The sequence below is a fragment of the Squalius cephalus genome (assembly GCF_949319135.1).
Source record: "Squalius cephalus genome assembly, chromosome: 12".
NCBI lineage: Eukaryota > Metazoa > Chordata > Actinopteri > Cypriniformes > Leuciscidae > Squalius > Squalius cephalus.
In genome coordinates, this window is record NC_137133.1 from 9,892,223 (window position 1) to 9,909,455 (window position 17,233).

Sequence of the window (17,233 nt, forward strand, 5' to 3'; positions counted from 1 at the left end):
AAAAAAAAAAACTATAAAAAGATTTCCTATTTAATAAATAAGAATAAACAGGTGTTTTACATAAATATGTATATGGATTGATATTTTAATGAATTTAATTTCCACCAGATCATTAACCAAAATTAATAATTGAAAGGTAAATGAATCCCTTAACTCAGTCACTGCATGATATAACCATACTTAATATTTGTTAGCACTGAGATTGTTCATGTAACAGTACAAACAATTGACAACAGACATCTCTTTTCAATCAAAACCTGCTTTTGCATTTATTAACAAAAACATTGCAGTGTGAAAGCACTGATTTTCCCAATCAGAATACTTGTGATTTGAACTAAAACCACAGTTCAGATGATGTTTCAGACTAATTCATTGCAGGGTTGAAAAGAAAGTCTGACATCTGACAATTAGTCTCTTAAGCACAGAGCTTGGACATCACAATAATACTGTATTCAAAAACAACAATAAATACCACACATGTACCCAGAAAAACCAGGCCAAGAAGGTTATATTGCACAAAATATCACACTTGGATAACTCGAATATATATATCACAGAAGTTTCCTGTTATTATCTTATCAAAAGATATTAGATGGTACACACCTCTGAACATGTCATTAGTCCATGGCACACTAAGAAGGGCACTATAATACAAACCTTGAAAATATGTGCCAGAATTGATGTATCACTAACCACTGTTTCAGGATCAGGCTTACAGTGTTGGTTACATAAGATGTGGCTGTCCTGATCCTGCTTCAGTGAAGATAGAGATTGTTACAAAGAAATGAAAAAAAGTTTGTTTGCGCAATAAACGTAATGATTTTATCTAACAATTTCTTCTCTTCTGTGTCAGTCTTTGACGCTGTTCACGTGAGCACCACGACACATGCGTGTGATGCTGACGCTGGATCCCGCCAACACTGAGCCGACGTTCTGACATAAAACCCGTGTTTACAATGTGAAAAGAAGAAATTGTTGAATAAAGTCTATATTTTTGTTTGTTTTTTTTTGCGCACAAAAAGTATTCTCGTCGCCTCATAACATTAAGGTTGAATCACTGTAGTCAGATGGACTATTTTAACGATGTCTTTACTACCTTTCTGGGCCTTGAAAGTGGTAATAACGTTGCATTCTACGGGGGGACAGAAAGCTCTCGGATTTCATCAAAAAGATCTTAATTTGTGTTCTGAAGATGAATGGATTTGAAATTACATGAGGGTAAGTAATTAATTACATAATTTTCATTTTTGGGTGAACTAACACTTTAAATAATATTGGCCACTTTAAATCCCCTCTTCTAAAGCCAAAATGACCATGTAGATCTAGTCTTTCAGACTAAACAATACAGAGGGTTTATGACACTATTTTAACATTTGTCCATTTTGGCCATTTGATGGTTATTAATGACCGGAGGGGATTGTAAAAGAGTGTAATAATACTGCTCAGAAAATCATTGGACTCAAATTACTCTGCTATGATACAATATATAAAGCACATGCAGTGAAGGTTGAAAGTAGGCAGCTTAAAGACTGTAAATCACTGAGGTAAGCCAATGATAATGCACAGGGAGCTCTCGGCCATAAAAGAAAACGGTACTGTTTGTGCTCGGCCGGATTTATGGTTGTAGGGAGCGATTATCATCATAGAGGTATGTGTGTGAGTGTGTGTTCTTAGACCTCCAATAAAGTTGAATGGGCATGTAGTAGAAACTGTCCTTGTGGGAGTGTGAGAGCGGATTGTGTGCATTTTTTGTATATTGCATTGTGTAAACTAATATTATAGGCTAATTATTGTCCAGTTAAAAAAACAAAACAAGAAAACCCACATTATCATCTTTGTATCTTTTGGCAGTTCACCCGAAATGTTATGTTTCATTTGAAAACGTTGATGAGCATGTATATTCCACTGGTATTCATCTCACTTTCATCAGTGTGCTGCTCCACAGGGATTGTCGGACGTTTGGCAGCCCATGTTAGAGTATTTGACCTGCACTCTGAACAGTGTCCCATCTGCACACATACAAAGTTTATACCTCTCCAACCCCTCATTGAAGTACAAGTCTCCCCCCAGAGAGGAGTTTGGTATACGCGAAGGACTGAACATCACTGAGCCATTTAGAATAATGCTGTTTTCCTGCAAACAAAACAGAAAAAACATTCATACAACTCATACTTACATGTTCAGATTCATATTTATGATACTTTTCAAAGGTTTGGGGTCAGTAAGCAGCTCAACTGTTTTCAACATTGATAATAATAAGAAATGTTTCTAGAGCACCAAATCAGCATTAGAATGATTTCTGAAGGATCATGTGACACTGAAGACTGGAGTAATGATGCTGAAAATTCAATTTTGCCATCACAGGAATAAATTACATTTAAAAATATATTAAAATAGACAACAGTTATTTTCAATTGTAATGACATTTTACAATATTTACCGCTTTCAGCTCGATGTCCCCACCCATGCTGAACTCCACAGTTTTGCCCATGATGTAAACTCCCTCGTTGCCACGAATAATGGCCTTACCGTCTCCTTTGATAGTGAGGTCAGATGATGCATTGCTGGTGATCTGCAAAGTATGGCACTGAGTCACTGTACAAACACACCTCTAAGACGATCATAAATCTCATATCAAGGCTTTAAGATTTGTCCCATTGTATGTAGTGTGATTAGGTACATCTACTTGTTTCAAATGAACTCAATTATTCAGGTTTCATAAGCCTATGAGTCACGACTATGAGTACAGTTGCTTACTCTCTCAGTAGAAGCTTTCTTCACATTGAGAACCTTGACCTCTTTGGGCAGGTGGAACTCATGGTTGTCAAAATCAGTGCTAAAGAACGTCGTCTGAGTGCGGGGGTCGGTGAAGGAGATGCCCAAGTCGCTGACGATAGACGTTTTATCTTCCTCCACGCTCAGCTTAGTGTTGCCTTGCTGGAAGACCACCTGTAACACGCAGAAAAACCCTAAATTAATACACATTCTCATTTAATCACTTAGAGGATACAGATTTGCCCGGAGAAAGTCAGATACTATGCTGACTGACTGGGTTATTGTTGCCAGTAATGATGAGGTCCTGGTCCTTCCTGCCGCCCACTGTGCTCTTGTGCAGCGGGTGAACCACACCCATATCGGCCTTCTGTTTGAAGCGTAGCAGGCCGCTCTCGTGAAACTCCATACTTTCACAACCTCCCGGACCTATCCGTATAACTGTCCATATCACTAGAGTTATCTATAAAAGACAGACAGTGATAATATGAGTGTCTCTGTATTCAAGTGAGTAGTAGAGATGTAACTGAAGTGGTTTTGAAAGAAGTCACTAAGTGACTCACATACTCACAAGGCTGCATTTATTCAAAACTGAGAAGTTTTAGCTTGTTGAATATTATTACAATTTAAAATAACTGTTTTAAATGGGATGACGAAGCTGAATTTTCAGAATCATTACTCCAGTCTTCAGTGTCACATGATCCTTCAGAAATCATTTTAATATGCTGATTTGGTGCTCAAGAAACATTTCTTATGATCAATGTTCCAATCAAAACACTCACGGCGCTCTCCCAGCTAATTAGGTGCTGAGATTTTAACTTTATCTCCTGTTTACAATCAAATATTTTTAGAGTGCAGACCTTTTTTGCATTTTTTATCATCAATGTTTTAAAACAGTTGTGCAGCTTAAAATTTTAGTCGAAACTGTGACACATTTTCCCCCTGGATTCTTTGATGAATAGAAAGGTCAAAACAGCATTTATTTGAAATACAATTTTGTAACATCATAAATGTCTTAGCTGTCGCTTTTGATCAATTTATTGCATCCTTGCTATAAAAAAATATTAGATGCTAGTAGTTTTTAAGTATATCCTATCATATTAATAATATTACAGGCACAACAAACAACCGATAAACTCACAATGAGATTAATGAGCGCAAGCAGAAAGAGTAGGATGACTATGCCAATGGCAATGATGCCCTTGCGACCCCTCAGTCCTGTCTTGTGGAGTCGCTCCTCTTCAATTGGAACATATCCGGCCTTAAAATTACTGTTGTGCTCTTTATTAGCTGATCTGCGCTCGATGGCTTTCTCCCTCATAGATTTCTTCACTGGGGCATTTGAGATTTCCTGTGGATATAAGGAAAAATGGATGACTAGATGTTACAATTATTGTATGTTACTGCATATTTAATAGACAATCCATTACTGCTACAAGTGGTCTGCCATTAAATTTCACACCAACAAGAGCCCCTTCAATATTCAGCTTTACTTGCGTAGATTGCAAACAAAATATTTTCTAGGCTTCTGCTGTTAGTGCTGCTGAGTGTAAACATTTTTATTGTAGAACCAAAAATACTTAGGCCTCACTTAAAATGCATCTAATGCATCTAAAAAAAACTTTTCCAATTACTTTCAAACAACTGGTTAAGGCAAATTTTTAGTGGATTCGAGTTCACACAGGTGTCCTAGCAGAAGAGTCATATTAACTATATTAACATGTTCACTAATGTTTGACAGCCACAAAGTATCAAAATACTTTTTCATCTTAATTTGAACATTCTACCTATTACATAACATTATATTATACATCTTATTCTTTTATATAATAACAATATATCTATTTTTATCATTTTAAATCTAACAAATGTATTTGTGTTATTAAACTATATTTGCAATGCAATGTTATTTTAAGCATGTCTTTAAATGCCGAAATACCACTGTATAATATAGGCTAGTGTAAAAAGCAAATATATATTTCAATCTTCCCTTTTGAACTATTTAAGATAGATTTATTTTGAATACCGCACTAAATAGTGACAAGTGATTTCAAATTCATGTGAATTACTTATGTGGTGGTCTGATTTGGGAATATGCAAATAATTACATACAATAATATTACATTGAATAATACTGAACTGAAGAGATTATGAAGTGGCATATGGTTCTGCAATATTTAAGCCATTTTTCAGTGAAATGAATCTTCTTTTAGAATGAATTAACAATAAACACTTTCATGCTATTATAGTGTGATAGCTAAATAAGAAACCAGTGCTGCAGTCTCAGGAATGCAGTATATGAGTTCGTCTGTCTACATGTATGCCTAAAAATAAATGACACGCACCCCGTTCCTCGGTAATAAATTAGAGCGTATGTATTTAGACAGAAAAAGGTTTTATTTTAAAGTTCCAAAGTATCATCAATCGGTACAACAAGAGCAAACTTAGAAGCAAATGTAACCCTGCAATAATGAGTAAATTTTTCCATAAAAGATCCGCACATGAATTGCGCAGATGATCGTTACCCATTCACATACATCGCTATTGACATCGTTTGAGGTTTGAAGTTAATATACACGACTCGTGTTAACGCCGAAAATCGCTTGAAAAGCATCACAACGGAGAAAACATTTACATTTCACATTGAAAACAGACCTGCTCCGACGCCATGTTGACCCTCCCTCTCAGAACACTGACTGCACTGACAGCTTCACACAGCCTGAGGAGGAGAAACCACTGCGAGAGAACCGTTATCCAAACAATAACCACAAATAGCCAAACTTTCACGTGGACTATACACTTCAAACATGTCTATCCTGAAAAAATTAATTCCATAAATACAGACCAAGTTTGAAGAAGGAATGACTTACTTTTAAGGGAGTACGAACTGATATGTTAGATGGTTTGTTCCTCCGCTATAAAGAGCCGGTTGTGAATCACAGACTCGCCGTATAAGGAAAGAACAAATAAAGACATTTTCCCCCGTTCAATGTTAACGCTAGAGAGAATCAGTTATAACTTTTCTATTATGTTTTTACTTTTATTTATTTTTCCAACCCCCCTTTTCAGTTATAAAATATTAACAGAAATAAATAAAGCAAAAAAATTTAAGTGAAAATTATAACCTAAATATTTTAAAAGACAATAGAGTGAATACATGTTAAGTGGGCCACTCTTTGTTAAACGTGTAGCCTAATTTAGATACCTAGACTAGATATCTAAACACCTAGATGGTTTTTTTTTTCTTTTCTTTATTACTCTTGTTAACTATAATAAGGTCCAGCTATCATATTTCAATTTGAAGACAGTTGATATAATGTGTTATATGCAAGGTATACATATAAACATTTTGAGATTATGCACTCCAGACAAAATTATTTTCAGGTAAAGTGGGCCATCCCCGACTGAAATTTAATGATATCTGAATATCAGAATATTCAGAAATGTAAAATGGTATTGTAAAACTTTTTTTCTGTCTGTTTTCTCATGAACATGAATTTATATTGTGTCCATATTTTAAAGCTTTATATTCTGCATCTACATTTTGCTCCTCTCATCATTTCTTCACTCCACAGATTGAACTTAATGCCTCATCTTATTTTCTGCTCTTTCTTTCCTTTCTTCCATCTCTGACTCATAATGCTGATTTCTGTTTTCCAAAAAAGTAGATTATGCATGTTAACTAAAATAACCAGTGAATGTCAATTTATTTAATGAATTTGAGTGTAATTACTGAAGGTTAAAGGTTGTCCACTTTACCTGAATCTCACTGGCCCACTTTATCTAACACATGCAGCCAAAGTGGACCAGCAATATAAAAAAAAAATATATAAAAAAAACTAACAAGATTTTGAAACATTTTATTCTTTGCATTTTATTCCATGTTAACTGAAGTTACAAACAAAACAGGACACTGTCTTAATAATATTTGTTTATATTGGTGAACAACCTAACTGGCTGGTTTCACTGACGGCTTATAGTTTCTAAAATGTTTGAGCTGTTTTAACTGAAAGCAACAATAGCACTGTCATATCTTGAAATATGTCAGTGCCATTGTGTTGTCTCAAGATGTACACCAGAAAAGGTTTTTATTTTAATTTTATTTTTTTATGGTACATTTATATAAGCTATTTAAATGTCCTAATTGAACTGGACCTTATACTGTAGTTAACAAGAGTAATAAAGAAAAGAAAAAACATCTAGCTATCTACAATCCTTGCTTAACCTAAGAACTGTCTGTGAAACCGGGTATATAAAGTAAAGGGTTTTCTACTTTTAACCATGTGGGAGTCCTCCTTTGAGGTGTGGCCACACCCACCAGTGTCATATTGCATCAACCAAAACTATTTTATCATAGAAATACTATCTCTTTAATAATTAAAGATCATTGTCATGCTCTGAAAGTGTAAACCCACTGAGCACAACAATCAAACTTAAACTGCATTAAAAAATTACATATGTAAAATTGTGAAAGTATGAACTACAACCCCAAATCAGAAAAAGTTGGGACACTAAATTGTGAATAAAAACAGAAGGCAATGGTGTGGAAGTTTCTAATTTCAATATTTTATTCAAAATACAACATAGATGACATATCAAATGTTTAAACTGAGAAAATATGTATCATTTTAAGGGAAAAATAAGTTGATTTTAAATTTCATGGCATCAACACATCTCAAAAAAGTTGGGACAAGGCCATGTTTCCCACTGTGTGGCATCCCCTCTTCTTTTTATAACAGTCTGCAAACGTCTGGGGACTGAGGAGACGAGTTGCTCAAGTTTAGGAATAGCAATGTTGTCCCATTCTTGTCTAATACAGGCTTCTAGTTGCTCAACTGTCTTAGGTCTTCTTTGTTGCATCTTCCTCTTTATGATGCACCAAATGTTTTCTATGGGTGAAAGATCTGGACTGCAGGCTGGCCATTTCAGTACCCGGATCCTTCTACGCAGCCATGATATTGTAATTGATGCAGTATATGGTCTGGCATTGTCATGTTGGAAAATGCAAGGTCTTCCCTGAAAGAGACGACGTCTAGATGGGAGCATATGTTGTTCTAGAACTTGGATACCTTTCAGCATTGATGGTGCCTTTCCAGATGTGTAAGCTGCCCATGCCACACGCACTCATGCAACCCCATACCATCAGAGATGCAGGCTTCTGAACTGAGCGCTGATAACAACTTGGGTTGTCCTTGTCCTCTTTAGTCTGGATGACATGGTGTCCCAGTTTTCCAAAAAGAACTTCAAATTTTGATTCGTCTGACCACAGAACAGTTTAATGAGCCTTGGCCCAGAGAAAACGCCTGCGCTTCTAGATCCTGTTTAGATATGGCTTCTTTTTTGACCTATAGAGTTTTAGCTGCAACGGCGAATGGCACGGTGGATTGTGTTCACCGACAATGTTTTCTGGAAGTATTCCTGAGCCCATGTTGTGATTTCCATTACAGTAGCATTCCTGTATGTGATGCAGTGCCGTCTAAGGGCCCGAAGATCACGGGCATCCAGTATGGTTTTCCGGCCTTGACCCTTACGCACAGAGATTGTTCCAGATTCTCTGAATCTTTGGATGATATTATGCACTGCAGATGATGATAACTTCAAACTCTTTGCAATTTTTCTCTGAGAAACTCCTTTCTGATATTGCTCCACTATTTTTTCGCCGCAGCATTGGGGGAATTGGTGATCCTCTGCCCATCTTGACTTCTGAGAGACACTGCCACTCTGAGAGGCTCTTTTTATACCCAATCATGTTGCCAATTGACCTAATAAGTTGCAAATTGGTCCTCCAGCTGTTCCTTATATGTACATTTAACTTTTCCGGCCTCTTATTGCTACCTGTCCCAACTTTTTTGGAATGTGTAGCTCTCATGAAATCCAAAATGAGCCAATATTTGGCATGACATTTCAAAATGTCTCACTTTCAACATTTGATATGTTATCTATATTCTATTGTGAATAAAATATAAGTTTATGAGATTTGTAAATTATTCCATTCCTTTTTTACTCACAATTTACAGTGTCCCAACTTTTTCTGATTTGGGGTTGTATTTTAATTTTCAAACAAAATATGTTTACTGTAAAATATTATTAAAATTATGTAGTATATGCATTGCTTTAATAATTTTTTACGTTTTTAAGTGATCAGTTATGTGTAGCCTATAGGTGTTTTTTAATATTATTTATTATTATTATGATATAATAGGCCTATGTTTATGTTAGTGTTTTGTGTCTTATGTTACTAGGTCACAGTTGCTGAATAACTCAATTTTATCAATAGCTGCAATGCATTGTCTAAAATAATTTATTTTTTATTTAATGGCGTATTATGTCACGTGGTATAAAGTTAAATAACGGAAAATCAATTAAGGCATTACACCTGTTCTTCAAGAGAATGTAAAAAAAAGAAGATCTTCCTGCACTGGACATCTGACACCCACTTAACAGATCACTGAGAACTGAGCTGCAACTTCAGAGAGACTCTGAGTAACATAATAGATGTTTAAAAAAACCCAGCTCAAATGGTCCGGGCTGTCCATGTACTACAGTTTGTCCAGCTATATTTCCTCAAACTGAGATGTCTAGCAAACCGTTGCTACAACTAAAAGCGCGTCCATGGTTTCGCTGAAAGTCAAGGGTGTGAATGGTGGGCTTTTACTAGCAGTATAAAAACAAAAGCGCGCACCCGCGCTGCTGGATTAAGTGCACTGGGACGTCCTGAAGCAGGATTACAGCAGCAGATCTGCAGCTATGGCTGACACTTTACGAAGACTGGTGAACTCATCTTCGTACAGTGTTTTGCAAGACAAACTGGAGGCTTGGTACAAAGATTACCATGTAAGTCATCATCATTACTTCAAACTGCACTTAGTCTGCAGATCACATGTAACCGCTAGAGTAACGTTAGTTTACAATAGTTGCCAGACTTTACATTGTTTAGGCACTTATGTGTGATATCGTGCATACATTCAGGAGTCACTGATTCCAGATTGGGATATTTGAGATTCTGTCTGGAATGGAGGCTAAATGCATATGGAAGTTTTCACTAACGTTAAATGCATATAAACTATTTAAATGGATCTGCTTGGGAGGGGTTTAGCATAACTCAATATGCACAGCAACCTACAGTTGTTAGACGGTCATAGTATCTGGAGTATGAATGTATGAATGCATTATACAACGAATATAATGTATGAGTATGAATTTATATGCTCAATGTGCTTCGAACATGAGCAATATTTGCTTTATTGCATTTAGCTTTAGCAGCAAAGTTTGGTTTCTATGGACGCTCGTTGTCAGGACAACGGCGACTCCATTCCTGGGCAGTTCTGATAGGCTGAGAGGCAACGTGCGCGCTCCCGTCAGACTTGTGTTTCTGAATGGAGGAACTCATAGTCGTTTTTGCTCTTTTCTTATTAAGTGGAATTTACAGTATAGTCGTCGCAAATTATTAGGAATGAGGAATTTGAAGCACACGTTTATGGGTCAGTCTTCTAATCTATTAAGTTATTCTTCAAAAATGTCTGTGATAAACATGTTTTCAGTTTCTGAATTAAAGTAGCCTAATTTAAATATTTTTGCACGTCAAAAATTTCTATTTGGTGTCTCAAATCTTTTAGAAATGTAGTAGTTTGTCATAATCTTTTACTATTTACTAAGCTATTATGTTGTCAATTTTAAGCTAAAAAAAATATATATATATAAAAATAAAAAAAACAAAAATAAAATATCTATATATGTTTTCATGCTACCTGAGCAGGAAGTGCAATATCCGATTCAACACATTGTTGCAGTTCAAGGGCATTTCACAAGTGCTGTTTAACTTCTCGCTGTTATACCTGATGTTGCATAATACCTAGCCACCCATGTCTTATCTCATTACATCATTTGGTCATATTTTCTCTCAGGTGTTCTCTTGTGACCAGAACCTGAATAGGTGCTGTGAGCTGGTGGAGCTCACCTCTAAAATTCAGGGTCAATTGTTCACCATACTCAATCTTACAGCACAAGAGGGTAACAAACGGATTCACTCCTCTATTTACTTTCAGTATTTATACAATATTTAGTCTCATTTAGCTCTAGCATGTACCATAACCATTCCCTCTAGCTGACTGTTCAACATTAATGTTCAATCAGATTCTATGTCCTCGTTCTTCTTCAGGAGGACATTATTCAGGGGTCGACACACTAAAATCTCGCCTTTTACCATGGCTTGGCTCTTGCTTCACCATTGCAGCTTCGTCTGTCTCCACAGATACCAGCCTTAGCCTCATTCAGGTGAGCTGGACATCCAGAATCATCTACAGCTGTCTTTAAATGGTTCCACATGCCTGTTTCATGAGTGAAATAATGATCCTGAGTCACCACTTGCCCATATACATGTGTATCTCTGTGTTGGCGCTTATATACTTTTGTATGTGCCGATTAGGAATCTGTGGAGAAAGATCGTAAGATTCGTGAACTGTCCTCATTTCATGAGAGTGACATGCTGAAAATAGAAGACCGGCTGTCTTCTACACGTATGGAGTTGGATTCAGTTAAACAGGAGTCAGTATCATAAGTCTAAACTAGATTGGAATGAAATAGATCTTATTGTGAAGTATGGAAATCATCTTTTTGAAGTTTCTTTAAAAATCCTTTATTTCCACTGGGGAAAAAATGCTTTTTTCTGTTTATAGAAATTTCTATTTTAGGTGAACTATCCATTAAACATAAAATTATATTAATTTATCCTTATACGCAATACATCAAAATACAGAAAGGTTCACCTTTTACATTTTACACTTCATACAAATAAATCAAAATAATTGATTGTGTTATATATTTGTTTCCAGGCTTGCTGACACCCAGATTGAACTGGATTCCACAAAGAATAAATCTGCAACTACCCTGTTAGCCACAGAAGATGAAATACTACATCTAAAGGCAGAGTGAGTCAGAGATGGTGAACTTTACTGAAATTTCTATTGATATCTTTGTGTGTTGAACATTTAGACAGTTGTATGAGCTGTATGACTGCTGAGTGTCCATTTGTGTACTAGAAAGTGAAATGTTTGAGAATTGAATATTCATAAATAATGGAATTGTGTCAGGTTGCGAGTTGCTCAAGATCAGGTTGATCTATATAAGAGAAAGCTGGATAAACTTGATGACTGTGAGAGGCAGGTCAGAATCCTACGAGATGAGGTCTCGTTCCTCACCGCTGAAAAAACTGTTCTACAGGAGAGGTACAGTTGACATAAAAAACACCTCGTTGCTCAGTGCAAATGAGACTTAAGTAAGCCTTACGTACTCTTTTAACTCACTTCCAGATTGGTCAGGAGCCGTTCACCTAGTCCTCTTCCAAGGCGGAGTCGCTCGGTTAGCCCAGTGAGAGGCGAGTCTCCTACACGCGCCCAGCTCACTAGTTCCTCTCGGCATGCTCGGATGATCTCCCGTTTCTCAGACCTGTATGCCACAGAGAGGCTGGATTCCCAAAGTGTACTGCGCAGATACATTGACGACCTGGAAACAGTCCAGAGGATACTTTTTATCGCTGTTGTGGTAAGAATGGCTTTGGTTATCAATTACGATCCTGAGATAATCGCTAATGTAGGCTAGTAATAATGTCATGGTCGTAGAACATATTAAAGAAATAATACTTCATTTGATTTTGAACTAATCTCATCCAAAATGAAAGAAAAATTATATTTCTCTGGAAATATTTCTCTGGAATTTTCTGGAAATAAAAAATATTATATTATATTATATTATATATTAGGGCTGTCAAACGATTAATCGCGATTAATCGCATCCAAAATAAAAGTTTGTGTTTACATAATATATGTGTGTGTATGGAGTATAATTATTTTCTATATATAAATACACACACATGCATATATATTTAAGAAAAATGTGTTATTGATATATAAAATATTTATATATAATATAAATGATATATAATATAAATATATATACACAGTATATACATGCAAATATTTCTTAAATATATACATGCATGTGTGTGTATTTATATATAGAAAATAATTATACACCGTACACACACATATATTATGTAAAAACAAACTTTTATTTTGGATGCGATTAATCGCGATTAATTGTTTGACAGCCCTAATTATATTATATTATATTATATTAGCAGCAGATGCTATATTGTAATTAATAATTTGTATTGTCCAACAGGAATCATTTCAGGCTGCTAAACTGGCCTATCGGCAGTTTAAAGGACGTGTGAGGAAGACACTTTCCTCTACTCATGTTGGTCCTGAGAGTCTGGAGGATGCAGTGGTGGATTACATTGTGAGAAATCTGGACCTGTATGATGTGCAGACCAGCGTTAATGTACGTTTGACCACACTTTTTGTGATTAAGTATAGCAACCCTGATATTCCTAATAAACACAGACATAAAGTTTTGTTTTGGTCTTATCGCTTTCATACGTCAGAAATGACTTTTCTCTTTTTCTTTTTCTTTTGAATTGTTGAAATTGTAAAATTTCCATCTGTTTAGGATGTGATCAACGCAATGAACGTAAACCCACGCATATCTTTCCCTCCGGAGGTGGACTTTGTTCTGATCAGCAGCTTCATTAGGGAAGCATGTCGAATAGCATTTGCCATGCAAACTCTTGACCCACCACTGGACCTGGCCTTCAGCTCAGATGGTGAACTGTACAGTGATGTTAAGTGAGTGGAGCTCATAAATCAGACACACTCACACATACAGCAACGCGTCTCAAGGGTCTTGAGATGCATCTTTAAAAGTTGAACTCACATTGTCTTAAAAAAGGTGCATGTTACACTGAGACTTTTGTCAATGCTTCATGAGAAGAAAAAACATATTGAGACACACACACACACATGTAAACCAGTGGCTTACCCATCACACTTTCTCTTCCTCTCAGGTACAGGCGCAGTTTTGACTCCGAGTTCACCGCTCCACTGGTGGCGTTTCACGTGTGGCCTGCACTGTTGGAGGGAGACACTGTCATACTGAAGGGAGAGGCGGTCACTAGGAGAGGAGCTCTGGTATGTGGAGGCCATTTGGAGAAAATCAAAATCAAAATAGCATTCATACTAGTCATGACATACTCATACTGCATTGAAAAGGAGAAAAGTTTTTGTGGATATTTTTGATAATGCTTTTTAATAAGTTTTATGCATTATTGTTAAAGAATTATAAAATAATTGATATACTGTAGATAGATCTAAAATGATTAAATATTAAAATGTTTAAGTTTGTGTGGGATGTACATGTTTTTCTCTAGTGGAGAAGCAGGAGTCGTAGTTCCAGTCCTGTTCGCTCTCGTTCAGGAAGCCCCAGCCGCACATTTGTGAGTTTCTACTGAACGTTTGACTCTTCCAATTCAAGGGATATGATTAAAATGTGTAATTCTATCATCATTTCTCACCCACACGTCTGAAACCTGTATGATTTTCTTTTCTCTTTGGAATACAAAAGGAGTCATTTATAGCAGAATTTCTAAGCTGCATTTTCTATACAATGAAAGTGAATGGTGGCCATTTAATCAGTCCGTTCATCACACAAAGCTGTCATATGGCTTCAGAAGAGTTGGAATATAGTGCACAACTTACACTCACTGGCCACTCTATTAGGTACACCTTGCTAATAAAGTGGCCGGTGAGTGTATCTGAACCATTTTTGTAGAACTTTAATGGTGCGTTTTTGCTCTTTGGAGCTTGAAAACTCCTGGTACTCATTCAGTTTCGTTGTTTGAAAAAGAACAGCTCAGACGTTCTGCTACTTCTTTTGGACTCTCAGAAGAAAGTTAAATCATACAGGCTTAGAATGCAAGTAAATGATGACAGAACTGTGCACTATTCCTTAAACATTTCCAAAAGTAAACAAGGAAAACAATGTAGTTTATTGTCCACAATTCATATTACTTCAACAATTAAGTTTTCTTCATATCTCTCTTGCACACGCTTCCTCACTGAGTCTGAGGGTTAGTACAATTTTGTTACAAATTCTTCCATTCTTCTCTGCGAATTTCCCAAAAACAATTATTTCTGGTTTTTAATAAGAGGCATTTTGCCAGCTGCTCTGTGAGTGATTTTAAGCTGTATCCTTCTCTCTCTGTCTGTCAGATGCCCAGTCGTAGTCGAAGCCCTTCCCCTGGACTTCTCTCAAGTAGTCGACTTTAAAGTTTGATACCTGACTGACCTCACTTCACTGGAAACAGGACCAAACAAAAGCAGAATAATCAAAACATAAAAATGTTCTTTCAGCTTTAATGTATTCTTTTCTCTGTGTGGGATGAACTAGAAACTGAAGTGGAAAACAATTACCTTTACAAATGACTCAGTACTTATGAAGAATGGAGTCATTTGTCATGTTTAAACAGAAAGCACTATTTACAAGAGAAAATCCTCCAGAGGATAGAGCAGAGCAAAACAAAACACCGGTCAAGAATTAGAAGTGTAAAACGAGAATTTTTAAAGAGAAATGTCGGAGGATTTCGATATAATAAAAGAGGAGCTTGAGTTTGTTTGATTCGTGAGAAGTGTCTAAGCTTACGCCACTCCTACATTCTACGTCATACATCGCGTCAGGGGTTACTCTTTTGGTGTAAGTCAACTTGCGTAGGCCGTCTGCAGGAAGCTAGTTAGTTTAGTTGATAAAGTTTTAAATATGGATATTTTTCTTACAAAAACCCATCGCTTTGCTACGCCCCGGAGCCATATGGATTACTTTTATGATGAATGGATGCACTTTTTTGGACTTCAAAATCAGGACCACCATTCAGGAGAGTGGATAGAAAGCTTGGAAGAGCCAGGATATTTTTTTAGTACAACTCTGATTGTGTTTGTCTGAAAGAAGCTAGTCATATACACCTAGGATGGCTTGTGGGTGAATAAACTATGGGATAATATTTTTTTTTGGTTGAACTATCCCTTTAAAGGGACTTTGATTATAATGATCTGTGAAGAGATAAGCTCTCTAAACCTTAACATTTTACTTAATGAGTCTAATAAGACCATTGCACATTACACATTCAAAAGTTTTTGGTCAGTAAGATTTTTTTTTATTAATATTTTTATTCAGCAAAGATGCATTAAATTGATTACAAGTTACAATGAAGATATGTATGTTCTTTTGAACTATCAAAGAATCATTAAAAATGTATTACATTTTCCACAGAAATATTAAGCAGCTCAACCGTTTTCAACATTGATAATAGTAAGAAATGTTTCTTGAGCAGCAAATCAGCATATTAGAATGATTTCTGAAGGATCATGTGACACTGAAGACTGGAGATATGATGCTGAAAATTCAGATTTGCCATCAAGGAATAAATTACATTTTAAAATACATGAAAATAGACAGTTTTATTAAATCGTATATTAGTTTGACAATATCACAGTTTTTACTGTATTTTTATCACATCGATGCAGCCTTGGTGAGCATAAGAGACTTCTTTCAAAAACATTTTAGAAAAATTATAGACACTAAACTTTTAAACAATAGAGTTTGAAGCAAGATATACTTGTTAAGGTGCTCTGTTTGTCTATGATAACTGGACAAGTCATTTAAGGTGCTATTCTTTCTATTTTTTGTATGCAGATTTTTCATATATTAATGTGATTTGGATTTTTATCACTACAGTAGGAATGAGGATCAAAGAGAAAATCTTTTGTCTTCTAGGTTACACCTGCACACCAGCACTTTTAAGAAAACTAATGGGCTCTTTTGTAATGATATCTGTCATATATGTCATCACTCTAAATATAAGTGCTGTTTGTGAGGTTTTTCTACTGAACTGTCTTAATTTTTTTCCTCTAGTACATAATCTGTAGACACTAAAACATTTTTTTTACAGACTATTGAATGCATTTCCACTTTGAGGCCAGTGCAAATGTCAGTTTAATTATTTTTGGTGCTATTTTTTTTCAACTTCAGTACTAAAGAATGGTCTGTGTACTGCAGTGTTTTGGATTTGTGGAAATCTAAGCTGTTCAAAACCTCAATTTCATAGTTTTAAGGTACTAATTTTCTCATGTTAATGAGGTCTTTATCATGGAAAGTACTTTTTTCTGTTATATCAAATCATTTATTAAATTTGTTTTGACAAACAAAAAGGTGTGAGAGTGAATCACCAGGAACATACATATAACTTATGGCTTAAGTTTATTGTTTAAGGGAAATTTAGTATATTTTCATACAGTAAAATCATTTGTCTATCTGAGTGTTCACATAAAACACAAAAATGACTCAAGCAGTGGTCATACCATTAATCGAATATTACTTCGTTTTCCTTGAGTAATAATGGTATATATAAAGGAAGTCTAAGTTACATAGGTTATAAATGACGCCATTATAATGTGAGCACAAAGGACACCTATAGGCCTACTGTAGTTCAAACACATTATTCTGTCTGTACTCTCTTCCACGTGTCACCGCTAGAGGTCACTCAAATCCTTCTACTGAGGAAGATATTGATCGT

The 17,233-nt window shown here is 35.8% G+C and overlaps 2 protein-coding genes across 5 annotated transcripts; one reads left to right on the forward strand and one right to left on the reverse strand.

Moving 5' to 3' along the window:
• Nucleotides 1-65: 65 nt before the first annotated feature.
• On the reverse strand, nucleotides 66-5,725 carry sgcb (sarcoglycan, beta (dystrophin-associated glycoprotein)). 3 transcript variants are annotated; one of them, XR_013822931.1, is made up of 8 exons: nucleotides 5,643-5,714; nucleotides 5,428-5,491; nucleotides 3,914-4,123; nucleotides 3,050-3,235; nucleotides 2,758-2,949; nucleotides 2,441-2,572; nucleotides 1,826-2,133; nucleotides 66-1,783 (listed from the first exon to the last, which is right to left on the reverse strand). XR_013822931.1 is itself a non-coding variant. In XM_079888356.1 (7 exons), the coding sequence occupies exons 2-7, from the start codon at nucleotides 5,440-5,442 to the stop codon at nucleotides 1,927-1,929; spliced, it is 942 nt and encodes a 313-aa protein (XP_079744482.1). In that variant the 5' UTR covers nucleotides 5,443-5,508; nucleotides 5,643-5,725; the 3' UTR covers nucleotides 66-1,926. The 3 variants fall into 3 exon arrangements, 2 of the variants coding, with proteins under 2 accessions (XP_079744482.1, XP_079744483.1); XM_079888356.1 differs by having other exon boundaries at nucleotides 66-2,133; nucleotides 5,428-5,508; nucleotides 5,643-5,725; XM_079888357.1 differs by having other exon boundaries at nucleotides 66-2,133.
• A 3,739-nt stretch (nucleotides 5,726-9,464) lies between these two features.
• On the forward strand, nucleotides 9,465-16,859 carry spata18 (spermatogenesis associated 18). 2 transcript variants are annotated; one of them, XR_013822971.1, is made up of 12 exons: nucleotides 9,465-9,606; nucleotides 10,677-10,782; nucleotides 10,931-11,046; nucleotides 11,198-11,316; nucleotides 11,604-11,699; nucleotides 11,862-11,996; nucleotides 12,081-12,312; nucleotides 12,952-13,110; nucleotides 13,279-13,454; nucleotides 13,673-13,796; nucleotides 14,036-14,734; nucleotides 14,877-16,859. XR_013822971.1 is itself a non-coding variant. In XM_079888996.1 (12 exons), exons 1-12 carry the CDS (start codon nucleotides 9,520-9,522, stop codon nucleotides 14,931-14,933), a joined length of 1,473 nt encoding a protein of 490 aa, XP_079745122.1. In that variant the 5' UTR covers nucleotides 9,465-9,519; the 3' UTR covers nucleotides 14,934-14,993. The 2 variants fall into 2 exon arrangements, 1 of the variants encoding a protein (XP_079745122.1); XM_079888996.1 differs by having other exon boundaries at nucleotides 14,036-14,101; nucleotides 14,877-14,993.
• The last annotated feature ends 374 nt before the right edge of the window (nucleotides 16,860-17,233 follow it).

Bases quoted from the DNA above. Each gene is read 5' to 3' on its own strand.
- spata18 (XM_079888996.1), top strand. From the start codon at position 9,520: ATGGCTGACACTTTACGAAGACTGGTGAACTCATCTTCGTACAGTGTT. The intron at 11,997-12,080 runs GTACAGTTGACA...ACTCACTTCCAG, and splicing joins AAAACTGTTCTACAGGAGAG to ATTGGTCAGGAGCCGTTCAC. The intron at 13,797-14,035 runs GTATGTGGAGGC...GTTTTTCTCTAG, and splicing joins TCACTAGGAGAGGAGCTCTG to TGGAGAAGCAGGAGTCGTAG.
- sgcb (XM_079888356.1), bottom strand. The intron at 2,573-2,757 runs GTAAGCAACTGT...CATACTTTGCAG, and splicing joins AGAAAGCTTCTACTGAGAGA to ATCACCAGCAATGCATCATC. The intron at 2,134-2,440 runs GTAAATATTGTA...TTTTGTTTGCAG, and splicing joins GGGACATCGAGCTGAAAGCG to GAAAACAGCATTATTCTAAA.